The 21,680-nt window shown below is 42.5% G+C and overlaps 2 protein-coding genes and 1 pseudogene across 2 annotated transcripts; 1 reads left to right on the top strand and 2 right to left on the bottom strand.

The window, feature by feature from the left end:
* Positions 1-2,721: 2,721 nt before the first annotated feature.
* Positions 2,722-5,896, bottom strand: LOC118374066 (cystatin-like). The gene is made up of 3 exons (XM_035760406.2): positions 5,570-5,896; positions 3,620-3,730; positions 2,722-3,059 (listed from the first exon to the last, which is right to left on the bottom strand). The coding sequence occupies exons 1-3, from the start codon at positions 5,774-5,776 to the stop codon at positions 2,979-2,981; spliced, it is 399 nt and encodes a 132-aa protein (XP_035616299.1). The 5' UTR covers positions 5,777-5,896; the 3' UTR covers positions 2,722-2,978.
* Positions 5,897-13,096: 7,200 nt separating this feature from the next.
* Positions 13,097-16,389, bottom strand: mad2l1bp (MAD2L1 binding protein). The gene is made up of 3 exons (XM_035760408.2): positions 15,975-16,389; positions 15,283-15,581; positions 13,097-14,980 (listed from the first exon to the last, which is right to left on the bottom strand). Exons 1-3 carry the CDS (start codon positions 16,324-16,326, stop codon positions 14,435-14,437), a joined length of 1,197 nt encoding a protein of 398 aa, XP_035616301.1. The 5' UTR covers positions 16,327-16,389; the 3' UTR covers positions 13,097-14,434.
* Positions 16,390-21,462: 5,073 nt separating this feature from the next.
* LOC118374072 (kinesin-like protein KIF16B) overlaps positions 21,463-21,680 on the top strand; it is a 70,678-nt pseudogene continuing 70,460 nt past the window's right edge.

Here is a 21,680-nt window from a genome sequence, read left to right as displayed (position 1 = left end):
TCTATTTAGGTATTTTTACTCATACTCGAGTATGGCAAATGGGTACTTTTCCCACCAGTTAACACATCAGTAACGACGCAGTTATTCAACACTGCTGTCAAGACTGGAATGAGAAAAAGTTTCTCAAATACTTCAATATTGTCCCGCAAATGTGGGTGTATACCACAGCTGAGGGCTGTTCTTGCGCACGACACAATGAGGATTGCCTGGGTACAGCCCATAGCTGTGCTTTCGTGCATTTGGAAAGTATTCAGACCCAGACCTTTTCCACATTTTGTTACGTTACAGCCTTATTATAAAATGGATTAAATTGTCCCCCCCCCCCCTCAATCAATACACAATATCCCATATTGGACAAAGCAAAAACAGGTTTAGATATTTTTGCAAATTAATCAAAGTAAAAACAGAAATATCCTATTTACATAAGTATTCAGACTCTTTACTGAGTACTTTGTTGAAGCACCTTTGGCAGCGATTACTGCCTCGAGTCTTCTTGGGTATGACGATACAAGCTTGGCACACCTGTATTTAGGGAGTTTCTACCATTTTCTATGCAGATACACACAAGCTCTGCCCGGTTGCATGGTGAGTGTTGCTGCACAGCTATTTTCAGGTCTCTCCAGAGATGTTTGATCGGGTTCAGATACTGCGTTGTCTTGGTTCTGTGCTTAGGGTCGTTGTCCTGTTGGAAGGTGAACTTTTGCCCCAGTCTGAGGTCCTGAGCACTCTGGAACAGGTTTTCATCAAGGAACTCTGTACTTTGCACAGTCCATCTTTCACCTCAACCCTGACTGGTCTAAAAATAAAAAAATCCCCACAGCATTATGCTGCCACCACCATGCTTCACCGTAAGGCTGGTGCCAGGTTTCCTCCAGACGTGACTCTGCAGGCCAAAGAGTTCAATCTTGGTTTCATCAGACCAGAGAATCTTGTTTCTCATGGTCGAAGTCCTTTAGGTGCCCTTTGGCAAACTCCAAGCGGGCTGTCATATGCCTTTTACGGAGTGGCTTCCGTCTGGCCACTCTATCATAAAGGCCTGATTGGTGGAGGGCCGGAGAGATGGTTGTCCACTCTTCACAGAGGAGCGTTTTAATAGTGACCATCGGGATCTTGGTCACCTCCAATTGCTCAGTTTGGCTGGGCAGCCAGCTCTAGGAAGAGTTTTGGTGGTTCCAAACTTCTTCCATTTAAGAATGATGAAGACCACGGTGTTCTTGGGGACCATCAACACTGCAGAAATGTTTTGGTACTCTTCCCCAGAGCTGTGCTGCAATCCTTTCTCGGCACGCTACGGACAATTCCTTCAACCTCATGGCTTGGTTTTTACTCTGACATTTACTGTTAACTGTTGGACCTTATATAGTGTGGCAAACCTCTTCAAGGTTAGGAGCGTTTGTCACAAACTAAGTGGTAAACTGTCACCAAATCACCCAAGAATGAGAGTTCTTTCGAACAGGAGGTCAAGGATAGCAGGTTTTTGTACACAAATCGGGTTCTCGGTAGGTCCAGGTCCAAACAATCCAGCTCATACACGGTAAATCCAACCAATCTCTATAGTCTCTTTCTCTATTGTTCATAGCTCCTTCCAGCACTCTCTCTTCCTCTTCCTGGTTTTTCTTGACCCTTTATCTGTGAGTCGGCTCCACCTTCTGAGGGTTCCCCTTGCTAACTGGGACTTGTAGTTTTGGCGGTCCAACCATTTTGTGATCTGTAGTTCTGACAGGGGTGGCCATTTTAGTGATCGGGCAGAGCCCGTTTATTAGTTCTGCTCTCACATATCTGCCACTTATCACTCGACCCCCTTCTTTGCCACAATAGACAGGTGTGTGCCTTTCCAAATCATGTCTAATCAATTCAATTTACCACAGGTGGACTCCAATCAAGTTGTAGAAACACCTCAAGGATGATCAATGGGAAAAGGATGCACCTGAGCTCAATTTCAAGTTTCAAAGCAAAGGGTCTGAATACTTGTAAATAATGTACGTTTTTTGTTTATACATTTGCCAACATTTCTTAAAACCGGTTTTCACTTTGTCATGTGTAGATTGACATATTTGTATTAAATCCATTTGAGAAAAAGGCTGTAACGTAACAAAATGTGGAAAAAGTCAAGGGGTTTGAATACTTTCCGAATGCAATACCACAAACCCCAAAGGTATCTTATTGTTATTATAAACCAGTTACCAATGTAATTAGGGCAGTAAAAATAAATGTTTCGTCATATCCGTGGTATACAATGATATACCATGACATTCAGCCAATCAGCATTCAGGGCTTGAACAACCCAGTTTATAATAAAGTATAAATAGCCAATAATCCCTTATGATACACCTTGTTTTTAGTAGCTCCTTGTCGCTGACCTATTATCAATTTTTTAAAATGCTGTGATATACAATAGGTATGCTGCGTCACGGGGCAGACTGGTACCAGAAACCGGCCCTGACATTTCAAACACAGGCCACCCATTAGGCAGATAATGACAATTATTCACAACATAAAAAAAGTGACACACCCACTGGACTAAAAACGGGCCAGCCCATCTGTCTTATTACATTTCTGTCACGTACTGTTTTGTGGGTTCTGTGACTCATTGGGCGTGTGACTGGCAGCTGTATTTCTCAACTTTGGACACAATCATGTGAAAAGAACGCATATAGAACTTACCTTGTAAAGGAGAGGTTTGGGCATATGGCAACTAAATGAAGCAAATAACCATATGTAAACATTCCAAAACATTTATTTAGTTAACTGTTGCCTCATTTTAATACTACATTCTCAAGACAGCAATGTTTGCATTAAGTGCTTATATTAATGTGGGCATGCAATACATTTGAACATATTTTATTAGTGCGATTCTCTGAATACATCCTAGACAAGGAGGTTGAACTGCATTGGTAAGACTAACAAATAACACTAGTACTAGATAATAGTAGTTATTGGGTAGACTAGACATTGATTGAAGTTCTCTTCACTGGGTCTTAACTTTCACACTGGTTCTTGACCATCTGGATATCGCTCATCCAGGGGCGGCTCCACACCTCGAAGGTGCACTTGTAGGGCTGAGGAGACAGAAAGCAACATGAGTTGGCATAGTAACACAACCTTTTAGCAAGCGGAACACTTGACAATGGACTTGTTCGACATTGCAGCCGACTGCCTGATATACAAATCAACTTGCATCATAAATAACTACTCATTATTTGTAGATCAGTCACAATTTACACACAATATATTAGTTGTTATGATCTTGAACATGGCCAAAGGCTGCACACACAGCCTCAATTCATTAGGGCATGGACTGAATTAAGTGGATTTAACAAGTGACATCAGTTAGGGAACATAGCTTTCACCTGGTCAGTCTGTCAAGGAAAGAGCAGGTGTTCTTAATGTTTCATATACTCAGTGTATAGCAATAACTGAACTGAGCAAATTTTAATTGGTTTATCAACGGTTGTCTAAACTCTTAGTTACCAATGTGCTATGACTGTTTGTAACATGTTGCAAACAATCTATGGACCAGTCATAAGCCAGACATATAGGAAGCTCTGATAACCGACTGGCACTGGTTGAGGACAAACCGATCTGGGAACAGGCTAGTCGAGGCCCGAGTGGTCCTTACCACAGCCATCTGCGGGTCTTTGTGCACGGAGCAGATCTTCTCAACACCTCCCTTCCTGCATGGGGTCCTGCCCATCTGCACTGTGAAGATGTACTTCATCCCAGATACCACCTACAGGCAAGAGGGTGGGTTACACAAACAATCTTTTTAAATCATGGCCATCATTTTATGGGATCATATCATTCACATATACAGAAATCACACCTGCTTTCAAAGTAATTTTGAAAGTTTTATTGATTGTACATGTCATGTTAGATTAGGCCAGGGTGGCATTCTGTTTCTGTTCTTTTGCCAAATCCTGTCAGAACTGTCATGCAAAACACAGTACATTAAAGAAAAAACAGATTGGCACTCAGACCATGTTAGGCTATGAGGTCAACTAACAGAGGTGGTAAACAGCATTTTGGCCTAATTCTAGATTGGTCTTCTCCCGATCATGCACGGATGATAAACAATTGAAATGTAAAAAACAGAATCCAATTCCCTTCCGCATTCTATGCTGTGTTCTCAAATTAGTGCAGATGCCCGCCTGGTTTAGAAATGAAGTCCTCTGCATAATGGCAAATGTGCATAGATCCAGAGGGGTTGGGAAATTGGCATATAAACACAGAATCACAGAATGAGCTTTCAATGTGGTTGTACTCTTGTGTTAATCTGATGAACTTCCTGACAATAAGACCCATTCATTCCCATTTTCAGTCATTTTAGCAGGTGCTCTTATCCAGAGCGATTTAGTTAAATTACTAAACCCATTTCACTTGAGGAATGAAACATGAGCAAACACAATAAGCATGGATTGGCACCTGAGGTCTTTTGGGCATCTATGTTTGGTTAAGATTTGGTCCTGCCTCGACTGGCCTTGATTTGTCCCAATCACAGGCGTCTATGTTTCACAGCACAGTACAGAAGAGCGCAGCACAGCACAGTAGAGAAAATTAGGTACAGTTGAGTACAGTTGAATGTACCATATTGTACTCTACGGAATTAAACTATATTGTACTGTACTCTGAATAGTACTGTGCCATAATACTGTTCAAACTTGTGAAACAGCCTTGACGTCTATGATTCTTTCAGATTTGGTCTGGGCCGGACGAACCAAATTGGTACTTGTCTGTTCGTTTTTTATATATTGTAGCGACCCGCACAGACAGCTGTGTGTTATGTGTTAGGCTCGGAGGTGGTTGTGTTGTACTGACCAGTACCCGGTGTTCGCGGGGTCCGACATGTCAATCAACCTGCTATCTGCCAATCACGGGAATGCCTGGAATGTTCTGATGCCGGGCATCCTGGTGGTTGGCGGAGTGGCGTGGAGGGGGGTTGGGCAGGGGGGTGGAGCATTGGAAGTTAAGATCAGGTTCAGCCTTTGTTCTCTCTCTCTTACGTCTGGGCTTCACAAGAGAAGGTCACGTTTGGCTTGTGGGTTATCTGTCATCTATTTGGCGTGTGCTACGGCCCAAACAGTAGCCTGTGTAAAGTTGGTTTAATAAACCGTCAATGCGCAAACTCAAGCCTCTGTCTGGACAATTGTTAATTTATGATCTAGTCAGGTCATTACAATATATATATTTTTAATAACTTTTAGGTCGTTCAGTTTATCCAGAACGACTTAGTCAGTGCATTCAACTAATGTAGATATACAAAAATATATCAGTCATAACAAGAAACATTTCTATAACCGTTACAATGAATGTTATTGTAGTTGGTTTATTTTTTTCAACGTCGCTGACATCTTTAAAGCTAATTTAAAAAGCTTACATAAATGCATGTGACAGATTGGGTGGAATTTATTATAATAAATTCCACCCATACTGCAAACATCCACAAAAGACGCATTTTGAACATACATAAGTGAGAAAATTCGTATTTTCTACGTCATTTTGCTCACTGGGTAGACTACACAAACTAACAAAATGATCTTGTCGTGAACTAATACATGGAAAAGGATCTGACCTGTTTCTGTGCATTGACAACCTTGGCCACCTGCCTGACAAACATGTCGTTTGTTTTCTTGTTGTGTTCGACCACCGCGAACTGCAGGGCGTCTCTCGTTCCTTGGTCGTTCATATTTGCGTCCATGGGGCCTCCGATCAAACCGGCGTTCGCCACCGTAAAGGCCACGGCGAGCAGAGGAACGACGATCTTCCATTCCATGATCATTTTCCCGTTTGATATCTTTTTTTAATCGTCACTCCAATCGTATTAAACAAACAAATCCTTGCCTCAGACGGCTGTTATATAAACACGGTGACGTCACTGCCTGCTTGCTGAGAGTGGGGCTTGATCTTGATTCCACCAATCACCCAAAACCTAAAGAGGAGGACCCAAAAGTTTACACGTATTAAGTGCGTTTGTTTTGAAGAACGGATCTTTAAAAAATGTTTTAAACCAGGCAAGTCAGTTACAGTTTCTCAGTCGCTTTGGTGCATTTTTCACATCATCCCTAACATGTGCAAAATAATAAGTGCATTTCTCAGAACAATTTGTACAAACTGCAATATACAATAGATATGTTTCTAAAGCTAGTCAGTCACTAAAAATCCTTAGTACATCTCTCAGAAGTAAATATTCATGCCAATGATCATGTCAGTGTCATCAGAATGATAAGTCATTGAGTCATTGTTCACGAACAAGGTCGTCAAAATGTTTAGGCATGTTGTCAATGTAACTGTGTACTTTGACAGTATTACCTGATGTAAACTTAGGCTACAGTTAGGATGACAGTTACTGTATTGAAAATGCACAAGGCTGCACTTCTAAGGCATATATCAATTTCAACAGTACTATTTACATATTACTGTATGTGGGTTATTGATTGAAAGAGACTGGACAACCCAAGGGGCACAAAGGGAAAAAAACTAAATTAGAAAGAAACACAGGAAACCACCCCCAAGGCACAACTTTGCCCGCAGCACTGTTGTGCTGTCTCCACACATCCAGACGTTCCTGTCTGTTGGCCCACATATTCTCATCCACATCACACCGGATATTTTCCCTTCCAATGCAACGTGGAAATAATCTTTTGGAATGCCTTATCCATCCCCTGCAGGTGTCTACTGTGATGTCCTCACATGCTGCATCCATTGCAGCCAGCAGGGTCATCTGTGTGTATGGCTGACGATCGTACACCTTCCACCTCCATGCTGAAAATAACTCCTCAATTAGGTTAAGGAATGGTGAATAAGGTGGGAGGAATTCTACGAGCATCCTCGGGTGGGTCACAAACCATTGCCTTATGATGTTTGATCAAGGGAAACACACATTATCACAAATGACCACATACTTTGGCAAATCCTCTCTAAACAGACCCCTCTCATCATCAGGGATGAGAGCCCTGTAGAGAGTCTCTAAAAAGTTGAGTAGATGCTGGGTACAGCCAGAAGAGGACTGGCCACCCCACATAGCCCGGTTGCTCTCTAGGTTTCTTCCTAGGTTTTGGCCTTTCTAGGGAGTTTTTCCTAGCCACCGTGCTTTTACACCTGCATTGTTTGCTGTTTGGGGTTTTAGGCTGGGTTTCTGTACAGCACTTTGAGATATCAGCTGATGTACGAAGGGCTATATAAATAAATTTGATTTGATTTGGGTGTTGTATGGCCCTATAAGGGGGATATGGGTTAGGACACAATGCTCCGAAATAGCAGCACACATGGTGATATTTCCGCCCCGTTGGACTGGCAAATTCACAGTCGCTCTGTGACCGATGATATTCCGACCCCGCCTTCTGCATTTGGTCAGGTTGAAGCCAGCCTCATCCACGTATACAAAGTTGTGAGAGGGTTCACTTGATTCCAACTCCATTATACACTATATCCCAGAACACACAGTTTAATTTGTTTTGGTAAGGAAGAGTGACATAAAATGTACATATATTGCATGTTCCTTCCACAGCAATGGAAATGTGTGCAGTTTATGCTTACTGTACTATGTATCACTATAAAATGTTGCTGTAAAGTAGTTACATAGAATCATGTTTTACCTGTACATACTGGTACCGTAGCTCCTTAACTCTGTCCTCATTCCTTTGGAATGGTACACGGTACAGCTGTTTACATTTACATTTAAGTCATTTAGCAGACGCTCATCTGGTTTCTATGCAGCACCCTGTCGATGGTTGAGATGCTAACCGTATGGATGTTTTCAAAGACATCGTTGTCTTCTATAATGGTCCTTTGTATTTCCCTGAGTCTCATGGCATTGTTGACTCAGACCATGGTGCAAATAGCCTCCTCCTGTTGAGGTGTGAAAAGGCGTCCTCTGCCTCCGGTTTGAGGTAATCTTGCAGTCCTATGGGGGGGGGGAAATGCAGTGATGCATCACACTTTCACAGACAAAAACAATACGAACACACATTTTACTGTAAAACATACAGGTGGGTGCATGTAAGGTGCAGTATGTATCTGTATAGAGTATATTTCTGTATGCTGTGAAATACAAGTGGACTACTGTAATATGAAGCATTGTAGGAAGTATACAGTATACTGCTTATATACAGTAACAGTACAGTGTACATTGGTAGACATACCTGTTCTCTCTTCGAAATGTTTGAACTATTGAGGACACGGTTGATCTCTCAATATTCGGCTGCACCCTTCGACCCGCCTCAGCCATTGTAAGGCCATGATTGACAACATGGTCTACAATAGTGGCCCCTATGTCATCAGATATGCGCCTATGTCCTCTTCTGCCTCTTCCTCTGTTTTGCCTTCCACCACGCATACTTGCTCCTCTTCTTCCTCCTCTTGGCTGTTGACCCTGTTCGTTTCCTGGTCCATCCATTATTGGAAAATTGCAACTCTGTGTTGTGGTCTGTCTATATATGCTTGCCAATTGATTCTTCATGAGATGCAACTTTGAGCAATTTAGACAACTGGTTGATTGTTGGTTGAACTAACACTTTAGATTCCTTCATGAGTGAGGGTCAATTTCACCTGCACGATTCATCAATTCACATTTTTGTACAAAAGGTCTAATAGAAATGTGTAAAACTATGCTTGACAGTTTATGACAAATAGTTCAACAATTCTGCATGTAATGGCTTATGCAAGGAACTAATGCCTAGATGTTTTGAGGGGTAAGACTATTCAACAGAGAACCATCTATTATATTTTGATCAACATGACATGAGCAATTGATAATGTGGAAAAAAGCTGACACTTGTACATTATCAATTGCAATTTGTTCAAAGGAATAAGAAATTGCTTTAATGATGTGCACAAGTGACTAGCTGATTTGGAATTTGTACAAGTAGTATCAAGAATTGCATTTTTAATCTAAGAAATGCACCAAAGCGACTGAGAAACTGTACTGTCTCAATACTCACCTGCCGACTGGTTTACCCAGTCTTGTTTGCCTGGTTGTACAGCTAAATACATAATTGAAAAACACTTATGAAATGTCACGAGACCCTGCTCACCAATGGAATTGTAAAATTCAGATGCTATTACCCAGGCAGATGCTACAGGATTGTTTTGCTAGCACAGACTGGAATATGTTCCGTGATTCATCCAATGGTATTGCGGAGTATACCACCTCAGTCACCGGCTTCATCAATAAGTGCATTGACTACGTCGTCCACAGTGACCGTACATACATATCCCAACCAGAAGCCATGGATTACAGGCAACATCCACATCAAGCTAAAGGCTAGAGCTGCCGCTTTCAAAGAGCGGGACACTAATCCAAGAAATCACGCTATGCCCTCAGACGAACCGTCAAACAAGCAAAGTGTCAATACAGGATTAAGATTGAATCCTACTACATCGGCTCTGACACTCGTCGGATGTGGCAGGGCTTGAAAACTATTACGGACTACAAAGGAAAACCCAGCCGCGAGCATACCATATGAGAAAAATGCCTTTTACACTCGTTTCGAGGCAAGCAACACTGAAGCATGCACGAGAGCACCAGCTGTTCTGGTCGACTGTGTGATAATGGTCTCGGTAGTCAACGTGAGCAAGACCTTTAAACAGGTCAACATTCACAAAGCCGCGCGGCCAGACGGATTACCAGGACGTGTACTGAAAGCATGCGCGGACCAACTGACAAGTGTCTTCACAGACATTTTCTGTTATGATGAGCGAAGGGGGGACACCCACCCAAGAGCGGACTCAGCAGAGGAAACCGGGATGAATGCACAAACTGTTTATTGAACACAGAAAATGGGGAGTGCAGAACCGGGGAAGCTCAGATGAGTTGCAATAACCAGGAGTGTAGAGTGAGGTTGGAGTTGACAGGGTGGAACAGGGGAAATGGTCCTGAGGGGAAACCAAGGTGATGGTGGTGAGTAATATCCAGAGCAAGGAGGTTGGTGGTGAGATGTAGAACAGGAGACAGGAGCCGGAGACAGATCAGTACTTTAAGGAGAGGACAAAAATGATGTAAGACAGGGAACAGGCACTGTAGAGCTACCAGGATCTTGAGCTAAGACTCATTACTGACTGATCAGAGATTACGATCTGGCAGCGTGGAAATGGCAGGAATGAGTTTATGTAGAGGTCTTGATTATGGGAGATGATATGCAGCTGGTAGGGATTTGCTCCGACTCCAGCACACCTGTCTCCAACCACACAGACAGACAGACAGTTATGACAAAACCGGATGGACACCAGAGGGCGTAGTGGGAGCAGATGTGACATTTTCAACCTCTCCCTGACCAAGACTGCAATACCTACATGTTTCAAGCAGACTACCATAGTCCCTGTGCCCAAGGAAGCGAAGGTAAGCTGCCTAAATTATTATTGCCCTGTAGCACTCATGTCTGTAGCCAGGAAGTGCTTTGAAAGGCTGGTCATGGCTCACATCAACAGCATCCTCCCGGATACCCTAGACCCACTCCAATTTGCATACCGCCCCAACAGATCCACAGAAGACGCAATCTCAATCACACTCCACACTGCCCTTTCCCACCTAGACAAAAGGAACACCTATGTGAGAATGCTGTTCATTGACACAACAGTGGTAGGCCTGATCACCGACAGCAATGAGACAGCCTATAGGAAGTAGGTCAGAAAACTGGCTGCATGGTGCCAGGACAATAACCTCTCCCTCAATGTGAGCAAGAAAACGGAGCTGATTGTGTACTACAGGAAAAGTCGGGCCGAACAGGCCCTCGTTAACGTCGACGGGTCTGTAGTGGAGCAGGTGGAGAGTTTGTCAACGGTGTGCACAACTGGTTAACTGAAGTCAGATGCAGGAGAGCAGAGATAAGTGAACAGGCACACTTTATTTGGCAGAAGGAAAACAGTCAGACGCAACTGCGTAATGACACTCCCGCCAAAGGAAAAAGCAAATAGCTCACTCGTCACACAAATAATGTACAGCATACAATACCACTGGTTCCAAACAAAACCCAGCGAAAAACCATCATGAAGCGTCACACATGACACGTAACGAACAATTACACACACAGACATAGGGGGGACAAGGGATAATATACACATAGAGTGATGAGGGGATGTAAAATAGGTGTGCGGAAAAACAAGACAAAACAAATGGAAAATGAATGGTGAAGCGGCGTTGACTAGAAGACCGGTGACGTCGACCGCTGAGCGCCGCCCGAACAAGGAGAGGAGCCGACTTCCCACAATAGGCTGGGTGAATTTTGGCCCATTCCTCCTGATATAGCTGGTGTAACTGAGTCAGGTTTGTAGGCCTCCTTGCTCGCACACGTTTTTTCAGTTCTGCCAACAAATTCTCTATAGGATTGAGGTCAGGGCTTCGTGATGGTCACTCCAATACCTTGACTTTGTTGTCCTTAAGCCATTTTGCCACAACTTTGGAAGTATGCTTGGGGTCATTGTCCATTTGAAAGACCCATTTGCAACCAAGCTTTAACTTCCTGACTGATGTCTTGAAATGTTGCTTCAATATATCCACGTAATTTTCCTCCCTCATGATGCCATATATTTTGTGAAGTGCACCCCACAACATGATGCTGCAACACTCGTGCTTCACGGTTGGGATGGTGTTCTTCGGCTTGCAAGGAGACAGAACGTGACTACTTCCTGAACGATATGACGGCTCCGTGGTGTTTATACTTGCGTACTATTGTTTGTACAGATGAACGTGGTACCTTCAGGCGTTTGGAAATTGCTCCCAAGGATGAACCAGACTGTGAAGGTCTACAATTTTTGACTGATTTCTTTTGATTTTCCCATGATGTCAAGCAAAGAGGCTGAGTTTGAAGGTAGGCCTTGAAATACACCCACAGGTACACCTACTTGACTCAAATGATGTCAATGAGCCTATCAGAAGCTTCTAAAGCCATTACATAATTTTCTGGAATTTTCCAAGCTGTTTAAAGTCAGTCAACTTAGTGAATGTAAACTTCTGACCCACTGGAATTGTGACAAGTGAATTATAAGTGAAATTATATGTTTGTAAACAATTGTTGGAAAAATGACTTGCATGAAGTAGATGTCCTAACAGACTTGCCAAAACTAGTTTGTTAACAATACATTTTTGGAGTGGTTGAAAATCAAGTTTTAATGACTCAAACCTGTCAGTGTATGTAAAAGTGTATGTAAACTTCCGACTTCAACTGTATACAGATGGCCTATCCAAATAGTGTGACCGGGACTTGGAAGACGGGGGGGCACAGTGCTCCACAATGACATTGAGGCTGTTGGCTTTCTCTCTACAGGGCCTATCATTTAATACCTGTTTAATGGAAACAGTAATGCCACTTAATATGCCATAAGTAACTTACTGTACATTTGTAGTTGTATGTGATCCTTGCAGGACTTGAACCCATGACCAACTGAATTACAGAGCTCTAATCATGCTTGCTTTGTTAAGATAGCAGGCTCCCAATAATTAGGGTCTCTAAGTGGTCGTTTGACCTACTTTAGTTGACTGATTCTAATTCACCCTGGGAAAGAGCGCCTGCTAAATGAATGTCTGCTGTGAATAAAATGTACTTGTGTTGCAGCGTTTGTTCTCTCTCGTGTCCTCGGGAAGATGGTGTACAGTATGTGCCTACAGGCTTAGCGACGTTCCTTAATGAGATAATGCATGTGCCCCAGGTTCAGGAACATCTACTCCTACATCCCCCAAGGAAGCCACTTCGCTGCCTTCAAAGAGGCATGGCTCTTGGCCGACGACCTGCTGCAGTTTGTTAGGAAGGTGAAGTTGTTTTAGGGCTGATGCAACAACAGCCAGTCCCAAATTGCTCCCTACCACAAACCCCTCGATGTTTGCAGTTCTGTAGATTCTGGATAGGTATAAGAAGTGCAGTGGTAAAGCTCACACCATGTTTGCTGACACCTTAATGAAGATCTGCAGAAATGAAGGGTTAGGGCCAAGGAAGAGAGGTAGGAAGCATTTGGGACTGTCAGGGGAAGGGGTGGGACATGGGTTTGGTATGTAATGAACACAACCCAGGTGTGTACACTGCACTCTCCAGCCAAGCGCCAGGAAGAGAGCCAACAGAACTTCAGGGACTTAGTGTTCTCACAGACGTGCACAACTAACTACTAATAGTCCAAGTTTCTCTAAAACCATTTTATACTGTTATCAAAGCTCAAAATCAAACTGTCTTATCAAGTCAATATTTGAAATACTCTGTCAAACAATGCTATTATAATTTAAGATCAATGTCATATGAATAAGACTTAGTCATTTGATAATGTGCACTATCAGTCAAAACATAATTGACCAGCACTAACACATTCAGGTTACAAATGTCTGCCATATTGAACAAGAACTGTGGAAGCAACATAATCACAGATGTTTCAGCTCTTTCCTTCTCTTGTCCTTGTTGTAATAATGCACTACTGCTGTAATCATGTCTATTGTGACAACCCTGTAATGTCTGGCTTGTTAAATATTTTGTAGTGTCTAATATTGGTGGGGCTGGTTTCCCAGAATAACCCGGACACAGCTTAAGTCGAGTCCTGGGATGTCTACTATAATTCAGCTTTTAGCTGCAGATGTGTACAATTCAAATTAATCGGAAATAATTTAGTGATCATGCTAAAACTGACATACACACTGTATATTTACAAAATATTGTTTCAGACCTCCATTTTTAAGCAATTGAAAACCATGACACGTCAATGTACAGTACAGGTACAGCCAGTGTTGCGTCTCAAACAGATGAAAAGTAGGCATACTGTCCATAACATTTTTTAGAAAGCTATATTATACACAGTAAAAGCACCAACACTGCTTTCATTACAGCACATAGCCAAGCTAAAAGTAAATACACAGCTAAAAGACAACATAATTCATTAAAAATAATTCTGTACAGATCCCGAAAGTTTTTCATATGAATTGTAATAAAAACACAGTCCCTGGACTAGGCTACGGGTTACATATGCTGTTTACACAGGCATCACAATTGACCATTTTTAAATTTCACATGAGATCTTTTTCAGAGCTGATCTGATTTGTCAAAAGACCAATTAGTGAAAACAAGATCCGAATTGGACTGCCTATGTAAACGCAGCCAGAGAGACAGGGGTCCCTGAGAGAGAGAAAGGTATGGCAAATGTGTAACTCCGCTCAGTCAACACTTGGGCTGCCTTTACACAGGTCCATATTCACAGCTGATCTAGGATCATGTGCCCTAGGTCCATATAATGTTAGTCATTGTGATCCAAAAGGTCAAACTGAACCTAGATCAGCACTCCTACTCTGAGACACTTCATGAAGACGGGCCCAGTTTTGCCTTCAGATCAGTAAGAGTAGGATTATATAGACGGGGGGGACCTGATCCTAGATCAGCACTCTTACTTTCAGATTCTGAATACAGGACCTTGTCTCATCTCATACTATACTATGGCTGTGGGTTAGAGTACCTTCCTTGTACCTTGTATGTCACTTGCTGAAGCCTTTGATAGTCAAGGGGGCCTGAAACCACACATAGTCCTGCCAGGCAGTCTGCCTTCCTCCCTCAGACGCCCCAGACCCAGAGACACTACTGGGGTCACAAGACAGAGAAATAACCTGGCTCTTCACCCGTGTGGGGACCTTGAAATCCAGCTTGGGCCGGAACCACCCCACACCACAGTCCCTGTGGGCCAGAACCATGACCGTCGTGGCTGTGAGCCGGACAGGTTTAGCGTCAGACAACAGGTCGGCCACGAAGAGCGTGCGGAAGACTTGTCGTAGACACGAGGAGACGCGTAGGCTACGGTCGCCGGTGGCTAGTATCACATCCTCCATGTTGACTTCGTACAGCTCCTTGGGAAGGAGGAGGGAGCCGCCGAGCAGGAGGAGCACACGGGGGACCAGGGAGAGGGAGAAGAGCACATCCAGTTGTTGTAGCACCTGCTCAAGGTCTTGGAGGGTACGCTGGCACCTCCTCCAGTCCAGGCCTTCTACAGTGGACTGACCGGGCCTCCAGGCCACTGCCTCCTCATTCTGGGGGAAAGAGGAAGAGAGAGGGCCTGGCGTCAAACAGCAACTCATAGATCCTAGACAACACTGCTAGGAGTAGGGCTATTATAGCAGCCAGTATTTATTCGGTTGGAATAAATCTGTATTGCAGGAGGTTCCCAGGGTTCATCCCCTCTGACCTTCTCCAATGCATTTTGAGAAGGTGGTGAGAAGAGATGAAAAAAGGAATCAAAGAAAGACAAATATGGAAAACAGTCATTGATGTTAAATAAATAGTGAGAGAAACATGGTTGAGAACGTCAGAGGCATCACTGCCCAGCACTCACCTGCATGGCAGCTTGCTGTCTCTTCTGAGAGTAAACCAGCTGGTCATAGGTCATGGGCAGCTGTTGTCTTTGGTAAAGGATACACTTCAGTATCTCACTAACGAAGCGGCAGCAGCCCTCCTGTGTGACCAAACCTGGGAACATTACCTCCACACGGCCCTCCTCCCTGGCCCTCCGTAGCGTCTCTGCATCGTCAGCCTCAGCCTGCTTGGAGGGGGTCAGAGGGGGGAGAGTGGTGGCTGTGTCTGTTCTTCTGGTCTCGGTGATAACCTGACAGGTACTGCCTGCAGATGACGGATCTGTGGATAGAACACAATAGAATCATCTGATAGGTCCACCTCAGAATTTGAGCAGATCACTGTCAAATAACACACTGTTAAATAACTTTTTAGGAGATAGGTTCTGGGTTTCCCGACTAATGACAGCCACCATGGTGGCAGGCAACCAGTCAGAGACTAGGCTGTCATAAGTGTTGTTGGTTCAATAAGCTTATTTTACTACAAAAAAACAATTCTACAGCTGTTTCAAAGTATTGATCTCCTGACATATCATGCGTATGACCTGGCTGACTGACGTATGATACATTTATCATGGACACAGAGAGATATCGTAGCTACAAGTACTGTAACTACCTACGAATAGCAACACGTGAACATCATGCGCAAGTGAATAGGAATAGAAGAGAGACTGACCAACATCAGAAACACAGGAGATTATGTAGTTTTCCTTATTTTCCGTGGTTACTACGATATCTTTGGAGTTAATCTCATCTGACTTTGAGCTGTTTGGTGTGTTACATTTGCTTGCTGTTGTCGGTGTTTCCTGGGATAGTCGCCCCGAGGTTTCCGTAGCTGATTGTTCGTCTGAGAAGTCGTTTGTCCGGATCGCGACGTAACATTTGGTCTCGGATTGAATGTGTATGTTGATCCCTTTTCCTTGCGAAGTTGGGAGACACATTTTTGATCGGAGGTTGTGATCATTTGTGAATGTATTCGTTGTCTCTACACTCCCGGTGACCACCTCCCTGTTTGTTTGTTCCGCCATCGCTAACTCGTTTTGAAAAATTCCACTCAGTGCGTTGCATCATGGGAAGACGAATGGAAACCGGTCATTGCTTGAAGGGATCCAGCTCCTTCTTCTTCTTATTTGAGGTTCAACGGCGGTTGGCATCAAATACATTTAGCATTTCCGCCACCTACTACACTGGAGTACAACTCCCTTATACTTCACTTGAGTCTTTTTTTAAAATAAATCAACAAATACCCTACCATCTAAACCTACCAACCGACTCCACTATTTAAATCTATTTAGTTCTACTTAAGGCCAACAGCCTGAAAGGATGGGACACCACCACTTAACATAGCCTGTAACTCTTCTGATGTCAAGTCTCGCAAGCCCAAATACCTCCTGGCAGCTGCCACCACCACCTCAACTTTCTTCACTGCCTCAGCATAAGACAACTTCTGCACTCCTCTAACCCTGGAAACCTCAACCTGCCTCTCTTGACCAGACATTTTAGATCCACAGCCCCATGGACACCCCTACAATTAACACATACCACTACATTCCCCAGTGCTACACATTCCTTTGTCTCATGCCCTTCTGCACACTTCTCACACCTAGGAACCTCCCTACATACTGCTGTGACATGCCCATAAGCTTGACACCTGTAACAAAGTAAAGTATTTGGCACAAAAGCTTGCACGGGATAACTTATATATCCTACCATCACTATGTCAGGCAAAGACTCAACATCAAAACTGAAAAGGACAGACCGATTCTTCTTTTTCACCACTCACGCCACCCTGCGTTGCACCAAACGACGAGCATCACAAAAAAACAGGAATCTTAAGGGATCCAGCTTTAGTCAAATGAACGTCAAAAATAGAATTTGGAGGGGATTTTAACTAACCCTAAACCTTTTCTAAACATTTACCTAATTCTCTTAAACCTGCTACATGTATTATCACAACCTACTCCCTAAGTTCTCTTAAACCTGCTACATGTATTATCACAACCTACTCCCTAAGTTCTCTTAAACCTGCAACATGTTTTATCACAACCTACTCCCTAAGTTCTCTTAAACCTGCTACATGTATTATCACAACCTACTCCCTAAGTTCTCTTAAACCTGCTACATGTATTATCACAACCTACTCCCTAAGTTCTCTTAAACCTGCAACATGTTTTATCACAACCTACTCCCTAAGTTCTCTTAATCCTGCTACATGTATTATCACAACCTACTCCCTAAGTTCTCTTAAACCTGCTACATGTATTATCACAACCTACTCCCTAAGTTCTCTTAAACCTGCTACATGTATTATCACAACCTACTCCCTAAGTTCTCTTAAACCTGCTACATGTATTATCACAACCTACTCCCTAAATTCTCTTAACCTGCTACATGTATTATCACAACCTACTCCCTAAGTTCTCTTAACCCTGCTACATGTATTATCACAACCTACTCCCTAAGTTCTCACAACCTACTCCCTAAGTTCTCTTAACCTGCTACATGTATTATCACAACCTACTCCCTAAGTTCTCTTAACCTGCTACATGTATTATCACAACCTACTCCCTAAGTTCTCTTAAACCTGCTACATGTATTATCACAACCTACTCCCTAAGTTCTCTTAACCTGCTACATGTATTATCACAACCTACTCCCTAAGTTCTCTTAAACCTGCTACATGTATTATCACAACCTACTCCCTAAGTTCTCTTAAACCTGCTACATGTATTATCACAACCTACTCCCTAAGTTCTCTTAACCTACTCCCTAAGTTCTCTTAACCTGCTACATGTATTATCACAACCTACTCCCTAAGTTCTCTTAACCTGCTACATGTATTATCACAACCTACTCCCTAAGTTCTCTTAAACCTGCTACATGTATTATCACAACCTACTCCCTAAGTTCTCTTAAACCTGCTACATGTATTATCACAACCTACTCCCTAAGTTCTCTTAACCTGCTACATGTATTATCACAACCTACTCCCTAAGTTCTCTTAACCTGCTACATGTATTATCACAACCTACTCCCTAAGTTCTCTTAAACCTGCTACATGTATTATCACAACCTACTCCCTAAGTTCTCTTAAACCTGCTACATGTATTATCACAACCTACTCCCTAAGTTCTCTTAAACCTGCTACATGTATTATCACAACCTACTCCCTAAATTCTCTTAACCTGCTACATGTATTATCACAACCTACTCCCTAAGTTCTCTTAACCCTGCTACATGTATTATCACAACCTACTCCCTAAGTTCTCACAACCTACTCCCTAAGTTCTCTTAACCTGCTACATGTATTATCACAACCTACTCCCTAAGTTCTCTTAACCTGCTACATGTATTATCACAACCTACTCCCTAAGTTCTCTTAAACCTGCTACATGTATTATCACAACCTACTCCCTAAGTTCTCTTAACCTGCTACATGTATTATCACAACCTACTCCCTAAGTTCTCTTAAACCTGCTACATGTATTATCACAACCTACTCCCTAAGTTCTCTTAAACCTGCTACATGTATTATCACAACCTACTCCCTAAGTTCTCTTAACCTGCTACATGTATTATCACAACATACTCCCTAAGTTCTCTTAAACCTGCTACATGTATTATCACAACCTACTCCCTAAGTTCTCTTAACCTACTCCCTAAGTTCTCTTAACCTGCTACATGTATTATCACAACCTACTCCCTAAGTTCTCTTAACCTGCTACATGTATTATCACAACCTACTCCCTAAGTTCTCTTAAACCTGCTACATGTATTATCACAACCTACTCCCTAAGTTCTCTTAAACCTGCTACATGTATTATCACAACCTACTCCCTAAGTTCTCTTAAACCTGCTACATGTATTATCACAACCTACTCCCTAAGTTCTCTTAACCTGCTACATGTATTATCACAACCTACTCCCTAAGTTCTCTTAAACCTGCTACATGTATTATCACAACCTACTCCCTAAGTTCTCTTAACCTGCTACATGTATTATCACAACTTACTCCCTAAGTTCTCTTAACCTGCTACATGTATTATCACAACCTACTCCCTAAGTTCTCTTAACCTGCTACATGTATTATCACAACCTACTCCCTAAGTTCTCTTAACCTGCTGTGAAAAGTCAAATCTGACTTTAATTTGACAAAATCTCCATTATGAAAAAAGATTGCAGACAGAGTGTAGTATAACTGCAGTATGCGACAAATACTGCGTCCAAAATACCATAGTCGACTGCAGTTACTGCACTTTGACTGCAGTTTCAAACTCAAATCTTTTTTTGGATCAAAGGTGTTTATAACTAACCCAAGACAGACCACAGCACTTCTTCTTTTTCTTCTTCTATGATATCATGGCTGCAAATAAATGTTTAAAGTGCATGCCGTCACCTACTGTGCTTGAATGTCCGATCAATCATGATCTGCCCAATTCTATACTACCATGAAAATTCTAAACCAAAATAAATCCCTACTAACTTCTACCACAGTCTCTCCCCCAAAAAAACTCCCCAACCCCATTAAACTTGATCTATATTATGCTGAAAAAAATCCACCCTTAGGAGTGTTCAGCATGTCAGCAGCCATTTCAACAGTAACATATGTTACCCACAATATCTATTTTGCCATCTCCACAATAACCTTCATCCTGGCATTTCTGCTTTCCACAACCGAGTCGTATTGATAACCTTACCAATTAAAGCTATGAAGTCAACTTCATTAATTATCAAAGTGTCATTTGACACTGCACATTCATGAGTTCAAGATTTTATGAGCAGGCCTCAAAACCATGTCAAGACCAGTAGAAGCACTGACTACAGTTGCTACTCCAGGAACATCCATGTAAGCTCCATCAGTCCGCACTGTAGTTCTACCAAAGGAGCAGCTACTCTTCCTGGGGTCCAGCAAAATGAAGGAAGTTTATACAATTTTAAAACACAATACATTCACAGATTTCACAACACACTGTGTGCCCCAGGCCCCTACTCCCCCATTACCACATATCTACAGTACTAAATCCATGTGTATGTATAGTGCGTATGTTTTCGTGTGTGTGTGTGTGTGTGTGTGCGCGTGTGTGTATGTATATGCATGTGTCTGTGCCAATGTTTGTTTTGCTTCACAGTCCCCACTGTTCCATAAGGTATTTTTGCATCAGTTACTTGATGTGGAATAGAGTTCCATGTAGTCATGGCTGTATGTAGTACGGTGTGCCTGTCATAGTCTGTTCTGGACTTGGGGACTGTGAAGAGACCTCGTGTGGCATTTCTTGTGGGGTATGCATGGGTGTCGGAGCTGTGTCTACCAGCAGTTTAGACAGACAGCTCGGTGCGTTCAACATGTTTATACCTCTCATAAATAAAAGTAGTGATGAAGTCAATCTCTCCTCCACTTTCAGCCAGGAGAGATTGACATACATATTATTAATATTAGCTCTCTATGTACATCCAAGGGCCAGCCATGCTGCCCTGTTCTAAGCCAATTGAAATGTTCCTAAGTCCTTTTTTGTGGCACCTGACAACACCACTGAACAGTAGTCAAGGTGTGACAAAACTAGGGCCTGTAGGACCTGTCTTGTTGATAGTGTTGTTAAGAAGGCAGAGCATCGCTATATTATAGACAGACTTCTCCCCATCTTAGCTACGACTGCATCAATATGTTTTCACCATGGCAGTTTAGAATCTAGTGTTACTCCAAGTAGTTTAGTCATCTCAACTTGCTCAATTTCCACATTATTTATTACAAGATATAGTTGAGGTTTAGGGTTTAGTGAGTGTTTTGTTTCAAACACAATGCTTTTAGTTTTAGAAATATTTAGGGCTAACTTATTCCCTCCACACACATAGAAACTCTGGCTTTACTCAAAGTCAGTGACAATACAGTGCATATGGGACAAATTCTCAAACATTGAAACTAAGGAATCCTATCTGTACATTTTCTTTAATATCATCTATGGACATAGATATTGTGACCCCATTGATGACTCCACTCAACACAGCATAAGCACCAGGTAAGCATTTCATTGTAAGACCTATTGTATTTAATACATTGCTTTTAATCTTCTTCCCATTAAGCTTTTCCATTTGCAGAATCTTCCCTTGCTGGCTATCCACAGACTGTCGTTTTCAATGGGAACAAATTAGTCATAGTAGGCAGAACAATGAAGGGGACAGAGCCAAGCACGAGCAAGCGCAACCTGCCTATTGCAGCGTTCAAGCACGTATTTGGCTTTAGGGAACGCCTACTCTAAAATGCGCGTGTGCGATAAACGCAATTTTTTTAAACCTATGGCAAATGGTAAAGACTACAAAACTTAGTCCACTCTGTTCGTAATAAATTATAGTTTTGGTAGCGGAAAACTGTTGAGATCAAATGTTT

Source organism: Oncorhynchus keta, chromosome 2 (assembly GCF_023373465.1).
Source record: "Oncorhynchus keta strain PuntledgeMale-10-30-2019 chromosome 2, Oket_V2, whole genome shotgun sequence".
In the NCBI taxonomy this organism is placed as follows: Eukaryota; Metazoa; Chordata; class Actinopteri; order Salmoniformes; family Salmonidae; genus Oncorhynchus; species Oncorhynchus keta.
Note: the sequence above shows the minus strand (reverse complement) of the source record. Positions and strands in the feature narration are given on the sequence as shown.

Excerpts from the sequence above, each read along its gene's own strand:
- mad2l1bp (XM_035760408.2), bottom strand. The coding sequence starts at position 16,326 with ATGGCGGAACAAACAAACAGGGAGGTGGTCACCGGGAGTGTAGAGACA. Across the intron at positions 15,582-15,974 it reads CTCCTGTGTTTCTGATGTTG|ATCCGTCATCTGCAGGCAGT; the intron begins GTCAGTCTCTCT and ends TTCTATCCACAG. Across the intron at positions 14,981-15,282 it reads GACAGCAAGCTGCCATGCAG|AATGAGGAGGCAGTGGCCTG; the intron begins GTGAGTGCTGGG and ends TCTTTCCCCCAG.
- LOC118374066 (XM_035760406.2), bottom strand. The coding sequence starts at position 5,776 with ATGATCATGGAATGGAAGATCGTCGTTCCTCTGCTCGCCGTGGCCTTT. Across the intron at positions 3,731-5,569 it reads TTGTCAATGCACAGAAACAG|GTGGTATCTGGGATGAAGTA; the intron begins GTCAGATCCTTT and ends TCTTGCCTGTAG. Across the intron at positions 3,060-3,619 it reads AAGACCCGCAGATGGCTGTG|CCCTACAAGTGCACCTTCGA; the intron begins GTAAGGACCACT and ends CTGTCTCCTCAG.